At 40.5% G+C, this 13,329-nt stretch overlaps 1 protein-coding gene across 1 annotated transcript in view; it reads left to right on the top strand.

Moving 5' to 3' along the window:
* NAV3 (neuron navigator 3) overlaps positions 1-13,329 on the top strand; it is a 236,497-nt gene that overhangs the window by 121,990 nt on the left and 101,178 nt on the right. The window contains 1 exon segment of the mRNA XM_033163206.1: positions 12,577-12,685. Within this exon segment, the coding sequence (XP_033019097.1) occupies positions 12,577-12,685 (109 nt within the window).

Below are 13,329 nucleotides of genomic sequence, written 5' to 3'. Positions count from 1 at the left end.
TTGCCTCCTTCTGCTTCAATGTTACTGTGCTAATCCAAAACAAGAATTAGACCCACTAAAATGCAAAAAACACACAAAGAAAATTATCTGTTCTTTATGGGATTGGCTTTGAACATGGGCAAAATTGCACTGATTCACCAGTGAGCATCTGACAATCAGCTTTTTCTCAGTAGAACAAGATTTACAGAATAATTTAGTAATCGTAGAACATCATTATCCTTAGCCTAGTATTTTTATTTTATTTTAGCACATATGTACTACTGCCATCAGCAGCGCTAACATCATGCTGATGGTGGCAAACTGTTTATATTTCTACGTTTTCCTTCAGGCATTTGGAAGACAGTGGACATTTGTGGCCCCAGGGTTGATACTGTTTTCTGAAGCTACAATGTAATGTTTAATTTTTCTGTCACTGTGTCAATTTTTTCAGAGGTTGCATAATTGTTTTTTTAAGGTATACTGGATGTTATTTGATTTTGTTTTTTAAAAAACTCTCTGAAGCTTAAGGATGGTGAAGATGGGTTTTGGTAAAGGCTCTAGTTAACATTCCCTTGCTGCTAAGTCAGAGAAGGTGATTGATCTAGGAACACCTAAGAAACTGCTATGCTAAAGATAATAATGTTTGTCATTTCTTTTGAAGATGTTGCTTTTGTCTCCTGTGGGGGGAAATCCACCTCCTGTTTGTCTGCATTTATCCTTTCAGTGATAACTCTGCCTGTACCTCAAGCCCTATTTTTTGACGTTTGCAGATGAAAGCATATTTAGACATAGCAGAAACAGAAGGCCTTGGTTGTGGAAAGCACACTCTGAGTGTTACATACATCTAAGCAGTTTCGTTAGGCTGAGAGTCATGTTACTGTGAAACATTATGAATTATTGTCACAAAATAATGTAGTTACTTAATTGTGTTGATTATTTTAATCTAAGCATTCTATGGTAAAACTAAAAACATTCTTTAGCACTGAATGTTGGCACAATGTGTTGCAACAGAAGGTGTGTAGTTTAAATTATATTTATATACACTTACACTTCTCTGCAAATGAGAGTGAATAACCTAGATTATAACGTAGGTGGTCCTTGAAAGCTGTTTTCATATCTTGTCATGTCTTATGTGACAGAACGTTCAATTAAATAATCAATATCCTATTTTGGATATGGCCTTTGTTACATTACCTACATGAAGAACTTTCACTGTTTTACACAAACTTGTGGCTTTTAGACCAAAATGTTTAACACTAAGAAAATCTCAGTAACCACAACACTCTTTCAAATATCCTCATGATCTGTCCACCTGACATAGAGGCAAGGTGGATAAGAACCTGAAATTCTTACATGTTAGATTTGTTTTTAAGAAACAGCTTTACAAAACAGTGTTCATTCTGTGGAAGTAGCTTTTGTTTTGGAAGGGGATTTTTTTCTACTGAAATTAAATTGTAAACATTTGTACTTGGAACATGCTTACACAACATCTTTTTGATACAAATTTATGTTGGTCTAGGAGACTATTGCAGTGTATGGCCTAGTTCAGATTCTGAAATTATCTGCTTGGAGTGGTCCAAAGGCAACCGCCATGTGGAAAAGGAAAAGTATTCTGTAATGTGTACATATGAATATATGCCATTAGGCTGCATTCAATGCAATGTCTAAAAATAAATCAATAGAAAACATCAGCTGTGTATTAACATGTTGTGTTGGTTCTTTTCCTGAATTTAAAATACGTTTGTATGGCTGGTGTATATGTATTAGTCATGGCTGAATTACCTGAACTGAATAAATATAGAAAGGACCTGAACATAATGTGCATTGCTGGAAGCATGCACACATTCCTAAAATGTAAGAACAATTACATTTGGGTGTGGAATCTTTAAAGCCCAACTATTATTAATTCATTTATATCCTACCTTTCCTCCAAGGAGATCAATGTGACTTACATGTTCCTCCTTCTCATTGGTATCCTTATGGCAGCCTGTGATGTAGGTTAGGCTGAGAGGCAATGACTGGCCCAGTGTTGCCTAGTGAGCTTCATGACTGAGTGGGGATTTCAACCTTGGTCTCCCAGGTCTCCTAGTTCAACCTTGGTCTCCCAGGTCTCCTAGTTCAGCACTCTAACCACTTTCTCCCACCACCTTTAAATGTACCAGTCCCCCCCCCAACAAGATATGGAACAGCTAATCATTGAGAGGTATGCTACCTTCATTCAGCAGTTGTACCTGGAGTAGTGTTTAAGCTTTCATTCTGCTAGCAGAAAGGCCATATTTTGCAATACTCCCATGCAAAGAAGGCAGCTCAGGTTTCTCTAGTGTGTTGTAGGAGTTTGGCTTAGGGTTTGGTTGTGTTAACTTAATGGTCGGCTAGGTGTATATTTTTGGTTTGTTAAATGAAGATGGTGTGTGCATATTCTTCTTTGCATTGTCATTTCCCTCCTTCCTTTTCATTGTATCATGATAGAAAATTTCCTCGACTAGCTAAGCGTAGTTTTACCGTTTCACTCTGAATGTAGGAGACTGTGGTTACTGGGAGTGGAACCAACTAGGATCTTAAACCAATTTCAAACCATGGGCTAAACTCATCGTTTTTTTAAACACTGGTAAGAGCAAACAGAGCACTTGGGCATATCTAAGTTTAACTAGCCAAAATACATAAATAACTGAGCCAAAATTTTCTGGTGAAAATGCATCACTAGAGCTATTTCCATCTATCAAAGTGTTAATAAAAGTGAACATAATCTGCCCAATTTCCTACTTTATATGCAGGAAGAAGTTTAAGATTTATTCTGTAGGTTTATTCTGAATGCTGACAAATGACATTATGGTCTTTAGATACCTCTAGTTGTGAGCTGGATGAAATTTTTAATCCTATAGTTTTTGCAAATGCAATTCTTTTTGTATAATACTTAAGCACAAGATTTCATTAATGCGAAAAAAACTACCTTCTAGCTATTAATTATACTTTCTCATTGCATTTTTAATGCTACTGTGTATAAAATAATGTTTAGAGCTTGTGTACTTTGCTTAATACCTCAACTGAGATTTCATATTTGGTGATCTACTCAATTTAATAGTTGCGCCCCAGAAGATTGGGAAAAATATTTTTTCTTGAACATTTAGAATCACCCCATAGTGGTTTAAGAATCCAAAGCATTTTATATTGAAGGTGGAAATGAAATGCTTCACATAATAAGTAATTGATCTATCAAACAAACAAACAAAGACTCTTCTCCCAGAAATTCTTTATTATACTATGGGAAGAGACGTATTCACCATGCACTGCAAGAATCAAATGCCATTTGAAAATCTCCTTCTAATTACCTGCATAATGGATAGCAGTGGCAAGACAGAAATCGTTTTCTAAATCTTACCATACAATGAAAGATACCATTTCAAGGTGTGCTGCAGCTAATGCTGGGACCTCCCATTTGGCTTAAGCTGTGCCTCAAAACCCCTGGCATTACAAATTTGGGTCTTTCCTGTTTAATTTGCTAGGCTGTTTGCTGCCATGGCAGCCAGCAGCATCCACTGCTGTAGCAGAGAACAGTCATAGATCTGGGAATGCAGGTTGAATACTAAAATGCAAGGAAGCCTTTTCAGTGCTTTGCTTCGCTGGTTAATTTTGGCTCTTATTGAGCTCTGACGTGCAGGCTGCACTTGCATCTCTATCAGCCCGTCTAAAGTAAAGAGCTGTGCACAGCAACCGGCCATGATCTAGTAGCGGGAGAGCTTGGGAGAAGCACAGTAGTCTGCACTTGCTCCGTACTTTTGGATTTCAGAATACAGCAGCTGTAGAAAGGGATGCAGGTCCATCACTCTGATGAAACCGGTGATTGGACGGAGAGAGGAAAGCGTCGCTGGCTTTTAGGATTACTTTTGTGCTGGAGCCGAGTGTTTGATCAACTCTCTTCTGCTTGAAGGAAATTCAAGTAAAATGACTGTAAGTACTGCAGATTAACAGGGCTGGAAAGAGCTGGCTTAGCATCAAAACCGACATAAATTCAGACAATATGACTCTGCCTGTCTAGTCATTTGCAGCATGCACACTGGATGTGTAAGCTATGTTTCTCGGTACCAGTGGAGAGGAGAGCTGCATGCTGTCTAAATTGTACGCTGCTGAAAGGTTCGTTCCAGATACCGGCTTAAAAGAGCTTGCCTTCCCTGCATCTAGGAAATGTGAAGCATAATTTGAAGCGAATCTTTGCCTAAATCATGCAACGACCTGCTGAACTCTCGGTGTTCAGAGGCAAGGATGCAAGAAATGGGGGTGCTCGCCTTCAGAAACAGAGGTCTTTGACAAATCTTGCTCTCCTAAGTGAAGGGGAAAAGAGGCGATTTTCATGCAGAGAGAACTGGTTTGGCAATGCTTCTAAGTCTAGCCAGGTTCATCATGAAGGGGAGACAGAACTTGGAAGCAGAAGCTTGCTTTCCAAAGCGCTATCAAAATCAGCACACTCCCTTTACCATGCCAGCAACAAGTCACCGTGGGAAACTGAAGAACTACCACCTGTCGGAGGCAGAAAGTCAAGCAAAAGGCTCAGAGGCTATTCTGCAGAGGAATGTGGCCAAGGAGAAAAGAGCAAATTGGGTGATGAAAAAGTGCCCTTTAAGCCTAGATTCACCAGCAAGAATTGGGTGCAGGAGGAGGAAGGTTGCTTACGCGAGGGGACAGCACAACTGGATGAAGACGTTATAATAACAATGCTTGGTGACTTAGAGCAAGTGCTTTACAATGATTATTTGGGTGAGTTCACTTCTGCATGGCATGGGCAGATAGTTTTATAGGCACTGGCACATCTGCATGGAGGAGATTTTGGTGACAGTAATCTTGGAAGACACATCTGGGTTCTTGTTCAGTGTTGCACGGTGGAATGTTATCCTTTCTTTTAGATAAAGTGACTGCATATATATATATATATATATATATATATATATATATAGATATAGATATAGATATAGATATAGATATAGATATAGATATAGATATATACACACACCACTCAGATAATCTGTTTTTAAAGCTATGCTTGTGGCAGCACATGATTTTCCCAATAGGTCATATTTGCACTAAATCTGACCTCAGAACGACAAGGGATGGTAGGCTGTGAATTTTATTCTGTTTGGTTTGTGATTGTTTTATACATACAAGGGAGTGTTATGCAGTCATTCTATCATTTTCCCATCTTAGGGAAGGTGGTGTGATGGAGTGTGCCTGTGGTTTCCTCCACATGTAATGGCCTTATTGAGTGTAAATGCTTCTCTTGGCCAGGTACCTGTGTAAGTTTGCCACTTCATTCCCAATTTCTGTATTAATATGCCTTCGCACTTCAATAATAAGAAATTAGGCAACCAGCAAACTTAATAAGGTCTGATGTATTTAGGCAGCACCATGGCCTACTTTCTGCTCTAGCTCCGTAAGGCTCCCTACAGAAATCTTATCCATAAATACATGCTTTGAGCAGAATTGTGAGTGCCAAGACTTCACAGACGAGCTACATCAGTGAAGGCAAGTAGGCATCGGTAATCCACAGCCATAGGTACTTCAAATGATTCCTCTGCAGCTGGCTGTACTTTTCATCTCCCTTCACTCAGAAGTGTGGGTTGCTCAAAGTGCTGCATTCAGACGTTTTATGTAATTAAAATTTTGGAACTCTGTGTCTCTTCTTCTTCTTCCCCCCCACCTCTCTCTCTCCCCCCCTCTCCCTCATTTCCCTGTGGCATATACTTGTGCTAAGATTGAAGCTGAAGCTTTATGTATGGTGCGATTTAAGCAGAATTTAAACAAGAGATTATGGGCTTGGTAAAATCAGGTAATCTGTGTTTGTTTCTGCCACTGATCTGTTGTGTGACCTGGAAGAAATCCCTGTTTCTGTCTATGACTTTTGCCAGATAGCACATTTTCTTAATCATGGCACAACTAGGGGTGGGGTGGGGTGATACTTTCACAGATGGATGACTTGTGTCATGATGCAAAGCCTTTTATATTTAAGTACAACGGGTGATAAGAAGGAAATGTTTTATGTTATACTAACATTAAAGTAAAATGGTAATGGAATACAGGTGGCTGTTGAATTTTTTAATGAGATAACATTGCAGCAGCATGAGATAAACATGGCTGCTAATAGCTGCATATGCCTCAGTTTTCCCATCTGGAGAAAAAGACACGAATTTTTGGCACACATAGCTTGTATCAGAAACCCATGCAGTAGGAAATGAAATGTAACCCCTGTCTCTGCAAATGTTTGGAAGTTAACAGCAGCCATTCACCAGTTTCTTTCAAAGACCATAAGCTCAACTCCCTACGTTATAATGTACATTGCATGTGCAGTCCATGTATGGTAAGTGTGCACCGTCAAACTCCCTACTTGGTTTTGCAAAAACTGAACTCCAACATATTTGTTGTCTTCATATTTGTACAGTTTGATGAGCACCCCACAGTAACGTGATATGAGACTAGGTGGGTCATTTCAATTAATGGGGGTTTATTTGCCCATCATAAGAAAAAAGGAAAAGGGCGGGGACTTGGAAGCTTATAATATGTACTTGAGAGAGGCAGGGAGTGTGCTTGCTGGGGCTGTTGGAATTTGCAAAAAAAGAGAAACATATGGCAAGTTCGTGAGTTCCTCCATGCTAAGCAAGATTTATAATACCCTCTGCTTTTGAGGACTCCTCTAAGTGAATGCTAGCTGTACAGGAAGAATGCTCCTGGTCATGAAACTGCAGAAACCAGAATGGATGCAGGATCTGAAATAGGCTAGTGGGCATAAGTAACTGGTTCTGGGTGACTGGCTTGATTTATTAACTTGCCTGCTGCCTGCCAGCTTATGCACCTTATATATCCATTCAATCCAGACTTTACCTGTTCTTCTTTCTGACATGTATGCTTTCATAACAGAAACACGAAGTATGGGGTACTGTTAATGTTAACTATGCTGAAGCAACTGAATTATAAAGATTATACTCCGTTTTTATCCAGGAGCACAAATGATCAGAGAGGAACCCTAGGATTCACATGGCATCATAAATGCTGAAAATGCAAGCCATGCAATTCGGAACTCAGCTAAATCTTTTCGTATTTCTGATTGCTGCCATTTGGTTGCTTCCTTGTACCATAGAAGAGAGTAGAAACTTGTTGGTCTAGTAACTTAAAACAATAGAGGTGCTTAAGGGTCTATCTCTTGCTCCCAGGATCCTGATAATTAAAGTAATAATCGTCTATTTATTTTGTTCTGGGCTTGTTTATTACTGTTTGTTGGGTAAGATGGGAAGGATGTAATACTAAACCATAATTTAGCAGTGCTGGAATGAGCCTGGGTGAGTCTTATGTTCACATGCTCCATCTTTCGCTATTCTCCACATTAGCAATGAAAGGACTGTGTGAAACATCTGCTTCTGTATCAAAACTAGCTGCAGTTTGTCGTGAATATTAAGGGCAACCAATAGTTTAAACTAGAGATGTTCTGAAAATTTCCTTGGAATTCCTTGGAATTTCCTTGGAATGGGAGGCCTGTTTTGCATACTCTTCCAAGAATATTTTACACGTGTGTGTGTGTGTGTGTGTGTGTGTGTGGTGGCAGCAGCCACCATTTATTCCCCAAGCCCCCTTGAATGACACTGATCTGGAGTATTGTAGGGAAGCAAACTGACAGCCAAGTTGCCCACTGGAAAAATTCTGTGACATGTTTCCCCAAATTTATGTGCCCACAAAGAGAGATTGGATAATTTTGAAAATCTGTTTTTGCATAGCCCTAGTTTAAATGGTAGTTTAGTGAAACAAACCAGGAATCACTAACCAAGAAGCAGCAAATGGTTATTGGAAGCATCCAATTCCTTAAAAAAATTAAAAAATAAATCTCCTCCTTGCATCTATGCTGGAAAAGGAGAGGACAGAGAGAACCACATGATCCTAACGCTTACCCAGGCTATTGTTTAGCACTACTTCAAAACTGGACAATTGTAACATACTTGGATTGCTTCGGTAATGGACTGGATGATATCCAACAAACTGAAGTTCATTTCAGATAAGACTGAGACACTGTTAGCAAGTGGTTTTCTAAACCAGATGCTCTTGAAGGCAGTGGGTACTTAGCTTGGGGGTACCTCTGGATCCCTTGCTGTTGCTTGAGGCTCAGGTGGCCTCAGTGGCACTGAGTGTCTTCCATCAGCTTCAGCTGATGGCCCAGAGATGGACAGAGATGCCCTAACTTTTGTCATCTATGATCTGATAACCTCTAGGTTAGATTACTGCAACAACATTATACATAGTGCTGCCTCTGAAGATGGTTCAGAAGCTTCAGCTGGTGCAGAATTCAGTGGGAAGGTTGCTCATTGGGACAAGGCAGTTTGAACATATTACACCAATCCTGGCCCAGCTGCACTGGCTGCCAGTAATTCAACGTGCTGGCTTTGACCCTGAAAGCCTTAAATGGCTCAGATCCACAAAACCTCAAGGACCACCTCTCCCTATATGAACCGATCTGGACCTTGTGAGACCCTTCTTTGTGTGCCTTCTCCACGAGAGGTCCAGGGTGCCAACATGAGAATGGACCTTTTCTGTGGTGCCTCCCTGTGTGTGGATTGCTCTCCTAAGAAGGGGCTTGTCTGGCCCCTTCATTACATATCTTTAGGTCCCAGGCAAAAATGTTCCTCTTCAACCATACCTTTGGCTGATGAACATTCTAAGTCATTTTAAACATGTTTGTGGGAGGGGGGGCGGGTTATTGGTTTGTTTTTGTTCTTTTTTTGATTATGTATTTTGTGTTCTCTTTTTGTATTTTTCTGTTGCAAACCGCTCTGGGATCTACAGAGGAATGGTGGTATACAGATATAATAATAATAATAATACTATACATTATTTTTCTCTTGCATATATTACTCTTGATCTACCTTTCGGCCTTCTGGACCCTTCTGTCTAATCAATAATGCTCACATTGTCTCTATGTGAAGATGTTTGGACATAGGACAGGAATAGAGAACCTCAGGCCCCTCCATACATTGCTGAACTGCAGCTCCCATCCACCCCAAGCAGCATGGCGCATGGTCAGGGAAGATGTAAACTTGTAGTTTAGCAATATCTAGAGGGACAGAAGTTTCCCATGCCTGACTTAGGGGAGACTCTAAGTCGCTAAGTGTATGGTGTATTAATATGAGTATTGGCATAAAATCCCTGCCTCCAATCATCTAAACACCCACAAATTATTCTGATTTTCCATGTACATAGTGATATGTAATGAACTTCTGATTTATTCATACAGAAGTTAATAAGATTATTCTTCTTGTATAGATACTTTGCACCAACTACCGTTCCCTAATTTTTGTTGCTATAAAAACACAGCTGGTTCTCCTATGCATGATCACAAATAAATTTGACTCTCGTGGCAGGTTAGTTATAAGCAAGCATCATAACAATGATAAACAACAATAATATTTCACACTATATGAGCATCTCTACACAAAAAAAGCTGTTGGGATGTTGAATTTGAAAATCAACAGGCATCTTTCTTGGCTCTGTCTTGGCATTAAGCAAGAATAGCTAGGGACCAATCCTCAGGAGAAAGAGAAGCTGATGCTTTTGTGGTATCTTGAGAGGCATAATTTCTAGAGATGTGTGAACTCAATTATAGCTCAGTACACAACTGAATTGTCAGACATATGAATTCCTAAAAATAGCTTTTTTTTCTTTTCTTTTTAGTGTTCTAAGCATGTTTGACCTTTGCATGTGTGCAGGCATGTTTTCATACGATTTATGAAAGCTTTTCACACCCTTGCTTACGTTTGCGCCATTGAAGCCCTGAAAGCTGCAGAACCCTCCCCATCATCTGTGAGTTCAGAACCAAGCAAGGAGCCAGAAGGTGCATCACTTTCCCATTTGAGAGAGGGCAATCCTTGTGCAGAGCTTTTGAAAAGCTGCTTAAGAAGGACCCAGTCTGTGGGAACACTTCCTCCCAAAGTGGCGCTCAGGCACCTAGAGATGGACCTCCATAATCATTCCATGGCCCATAAGGCATAGCAAACAGACAACAGTATACGACAAGATGGAAACTGCAACAGACCAAGAGCCTAGGGGAAACTATTCACAGAAAGGTGCTTTGCTCCAGTGGTAATGTACTCAAAAGGGATCCCAAATCGAGGGATGGACACTAGGTATCTCAATGATGAATGTGTGGTCCTCCAATCTAGAAAGGCAGTTGTGTGGTTAAAATGAACAGAGTTGGAAAAATACAGAATTTTTAAAGTTGTCATGGTACTTGTTTTTATATTTATCTAATATTTCATCATGGATGATTGGTTGTTGCTTGGAAGGGAGAGAAAAATAATGGAACCATTGCTATGCCAGGCCAAACGTTTAATTGGCTGGTGGGTTCTTGTTCAATGGCAAAGTCCCCCCTCTCCCAAACAACCATTGTACACAAGCTGCCATGGATTTCCAGAACATTTTGCCTTTGCTTTGTGAGAGATCACCACATTTTCAAGAGACAGAAGCATACCCTGTCCTTTGGTTATGCATAACTTTACTAGGCACCACAGTAGCTTCTGGTTTTCCCAGCCTGGAGTGATGCAAGCTGGCCTCATGGGTGCAAAAGTTGGACATTAAAAAGAATAAGAGTTGCAGCATAAGCTTTACTGACTCTTAATAAAAATGAGGCTTATAAGCAGGTTAAACATTACATTACAAACCCATTATTTGCACGCTCTGTCAGCATCCCTATCATTTTATTTTATGAAGGTCATTTAAATATGTACTGAAAATCATGTCTTCTCCAATATTTATGAGCCGGCCTTGGCTCACGGAGTCCTCTCACATATTCTCTGCTTTCTTCCCTCTGTTGAGCACTTAATGGCAGAGCAAGAAGACCACAGAATTGCCTAAAGATGGGATTCTGTGAACATGCAATTTTATTTGTTAATACCTCGTTGTGGTGAGGGGAGCAGGGGATCAGGGAACAGGAGGAGTGGGCGAAAGGGTATGCAAAGCTATGACACATTCCTGATCTCATGGAGTACACAAACCAGAATGAAGGCTTGTCAAGATAGGGGAAGGTTATATATATTAAAGTATAACAAGGTAGAACTTATGCCATTCTTGCATAAATTGTGTGGCCAAGTATGACCTGCACATACAGGTAGAAAATCTCACCTCAACTTCAATACTCAAGGAGTCTCTCCCCCAGGAGGAAGTCTTGCAAAGTTCCCTCCTTAATTGTGTGGTAGGGAATGGTATTAATATGTAGTAAAATGTGCTGTGTTGACCTGTAAATCCTATGTTCCAATTAAATACTATAGAAATTGACACGTTGCTGCTAGAATAAATAAATAATAATTGGCAGGTCTTAAAATCAAGTGAGAGTTTAGAATTAAGTCGTTGCAGTTTAGATTTTGTATATCTTTAAATTGTACTCTTTACATGAATACTCCTGTTTATTGAATCTGGATATATTTTATGTATAGAGTCTAAAGCTTGTATGTACCCGGTGCTCCCCCCCCCCCCGCGCACGCAACACTAGCTCAGGCCCCCACCCCTGCTTGCTAGCCAGAGGCAGTGTCTCCTTTTTCCTGTGCTGGGGCTTACTTTAAAAAAGAAATTGGGATGGAGGAGTAGTGGGGTGTACTGCATATTCAGGCTACCCTGGTCTGGCTGCGAGGTGAAGTTGCTTTTCAATGGGTGCTGCTCATGTAGTGTGTGTGTGTGTGTGTGTGTGTGTGTGTGTGTGCGTGTGTGCGAGCATGCATGCATGATGGACAGAGGTATGTATGTTTGAAAGAGGAAGGGTTGTATTTGGGGTGGGTGGGTGAGGGAAGGAGGAAAACGTCTATATGAGGTCTTCGTTCATATGAGAGAAAAGAGACTATGTATGTGAGGTCTGCCGTAGTGGGGGAAGGTGCACCTGGACAGAGAGGAAGGTCTATGTGATGTGTGCGTAAGTGTTTGTGTGTGCAAGATGGGGGGGAGGTATGTGTACATGTGTGGTATGTGAGAGAGAGGGAGAGGTGCACCTGGGCTGAGAGGAAAGGAGGCATATATGTGTGGTTGTGTGAGAGACAGACAAGGAAATGCATGTGTGTCTGTGGTTGTATGTTGAGTGCATGTGGGTGTTCTGTGCTGGTGCAAAAGAGAATGTGGTTGGTAACCTTGTATATTTTCCCTGGAACCACACTGGGCATTTTGTGATTGACAGCAGTGTTAATTTTTAATGATTTATAACCAAACCCTTCAAAATTATCTACAAATCTTGATTTTTTAAAAATGTAGTTTTAATTTTTTTTAATCAACTTTTTAATTACTGGTAAAGGTTCCTCGCAAATTCAATGGAAAAGTGGGTAGAGGGAGTGCAGGAAGAGGGGAAATGCACTTTACACTTTCTCAAGGTGTGAGTACAGGCACCTCCGTTGTTGTTTTGCCACCCCACCCTGCCCCCTATGGAGCATCAGCTAATTTGCTGTTATGAAATAACTTCGCATGCTAGAAGTCATTGTCTGTTTCATATTAGAGAAGATTCAGAGATGTGTTATTGGAATGATGATGGAGATCTCTTCTGATATTTATTGCATGTGCAGTATATTGTTAGCTATATACACTGTTTCTTTGCAGGGGAAGATCCTGAAGCTAGAAGAATGAGAACTGTAAAGAATATAGCAGATCTGAGGCAGAACTTGGAAGAAACTATGTCGAGCCTTAGGGGAACTCAAATAAGCCACAGGTACTATTTAACAATTGGTTAAATAGATAAGGGTTGAAGCAGGAAGCGTGTGGCTTTTGCAAGGAGAGACCTTGAAGATGTGCACCCAGTTTCGTTTTTGCCAGTTTTCTTATTGCCAGTGCTATCCAGTTAAGTAGCAGCCTCCTTAAATTCCATGAATGAAATGTGTCGGATTGGGCAATGCCTGTCAATACACAACCCAGCCCATGCTCACAGAGAGGAGCAAGAGCACACCTTTGCTCCCTACTCACCTGGCATTCTTCCCCCATCTCTCCTTATCCTGGGATTTAAGTACATAGGACTCTCCCTTTTTATCAAGTCTGACCCCTGGTCCTTCTAGCTCAGTATTGTCTACACCTGAACTTATCAGGGTTTCAGCAAGGGGTCTACCCAAGTCCTGTCTGGAGAACCCAAGACTTTCTGCATCAAAATATGTGTTCTACTTCTGAACTATGACCCTTCCTCCTGATGAGTTGGACCCACACACACACACACACACCACTTTCTGTGGTGGGGCTTACATCTTCTTCTTCCAAATTCCATGCCCTAAATCAGTGAATTAGTTTTAACAGGTCCTACATGTGTAAATTCCAACATACATAGACCCAAGCCATGTAGACAATTCTCTCATATATTTTTCTAAA

This window comes from Lacerta agilis, chromosome 10 (genome assembly GCF_009819535.1).
Source record: "Lacerta agilis isolate rLacAgi1 chromosome 10, rLacAgi1.pri, whole genome shotgun sequence".
In the NCBI taxonomy this organism is placed as follows: Eukaryota; Metazoa; Chordata; class Lepidosauria; order Squamata; family Lacertidae; genus Lacerta; species Lacerta agilis.
The sequence above is the reverse complement of the archived record's forward strand: the minus strand, read 5'-3'. Positions and strand labels throughout refer to the sequence as shown.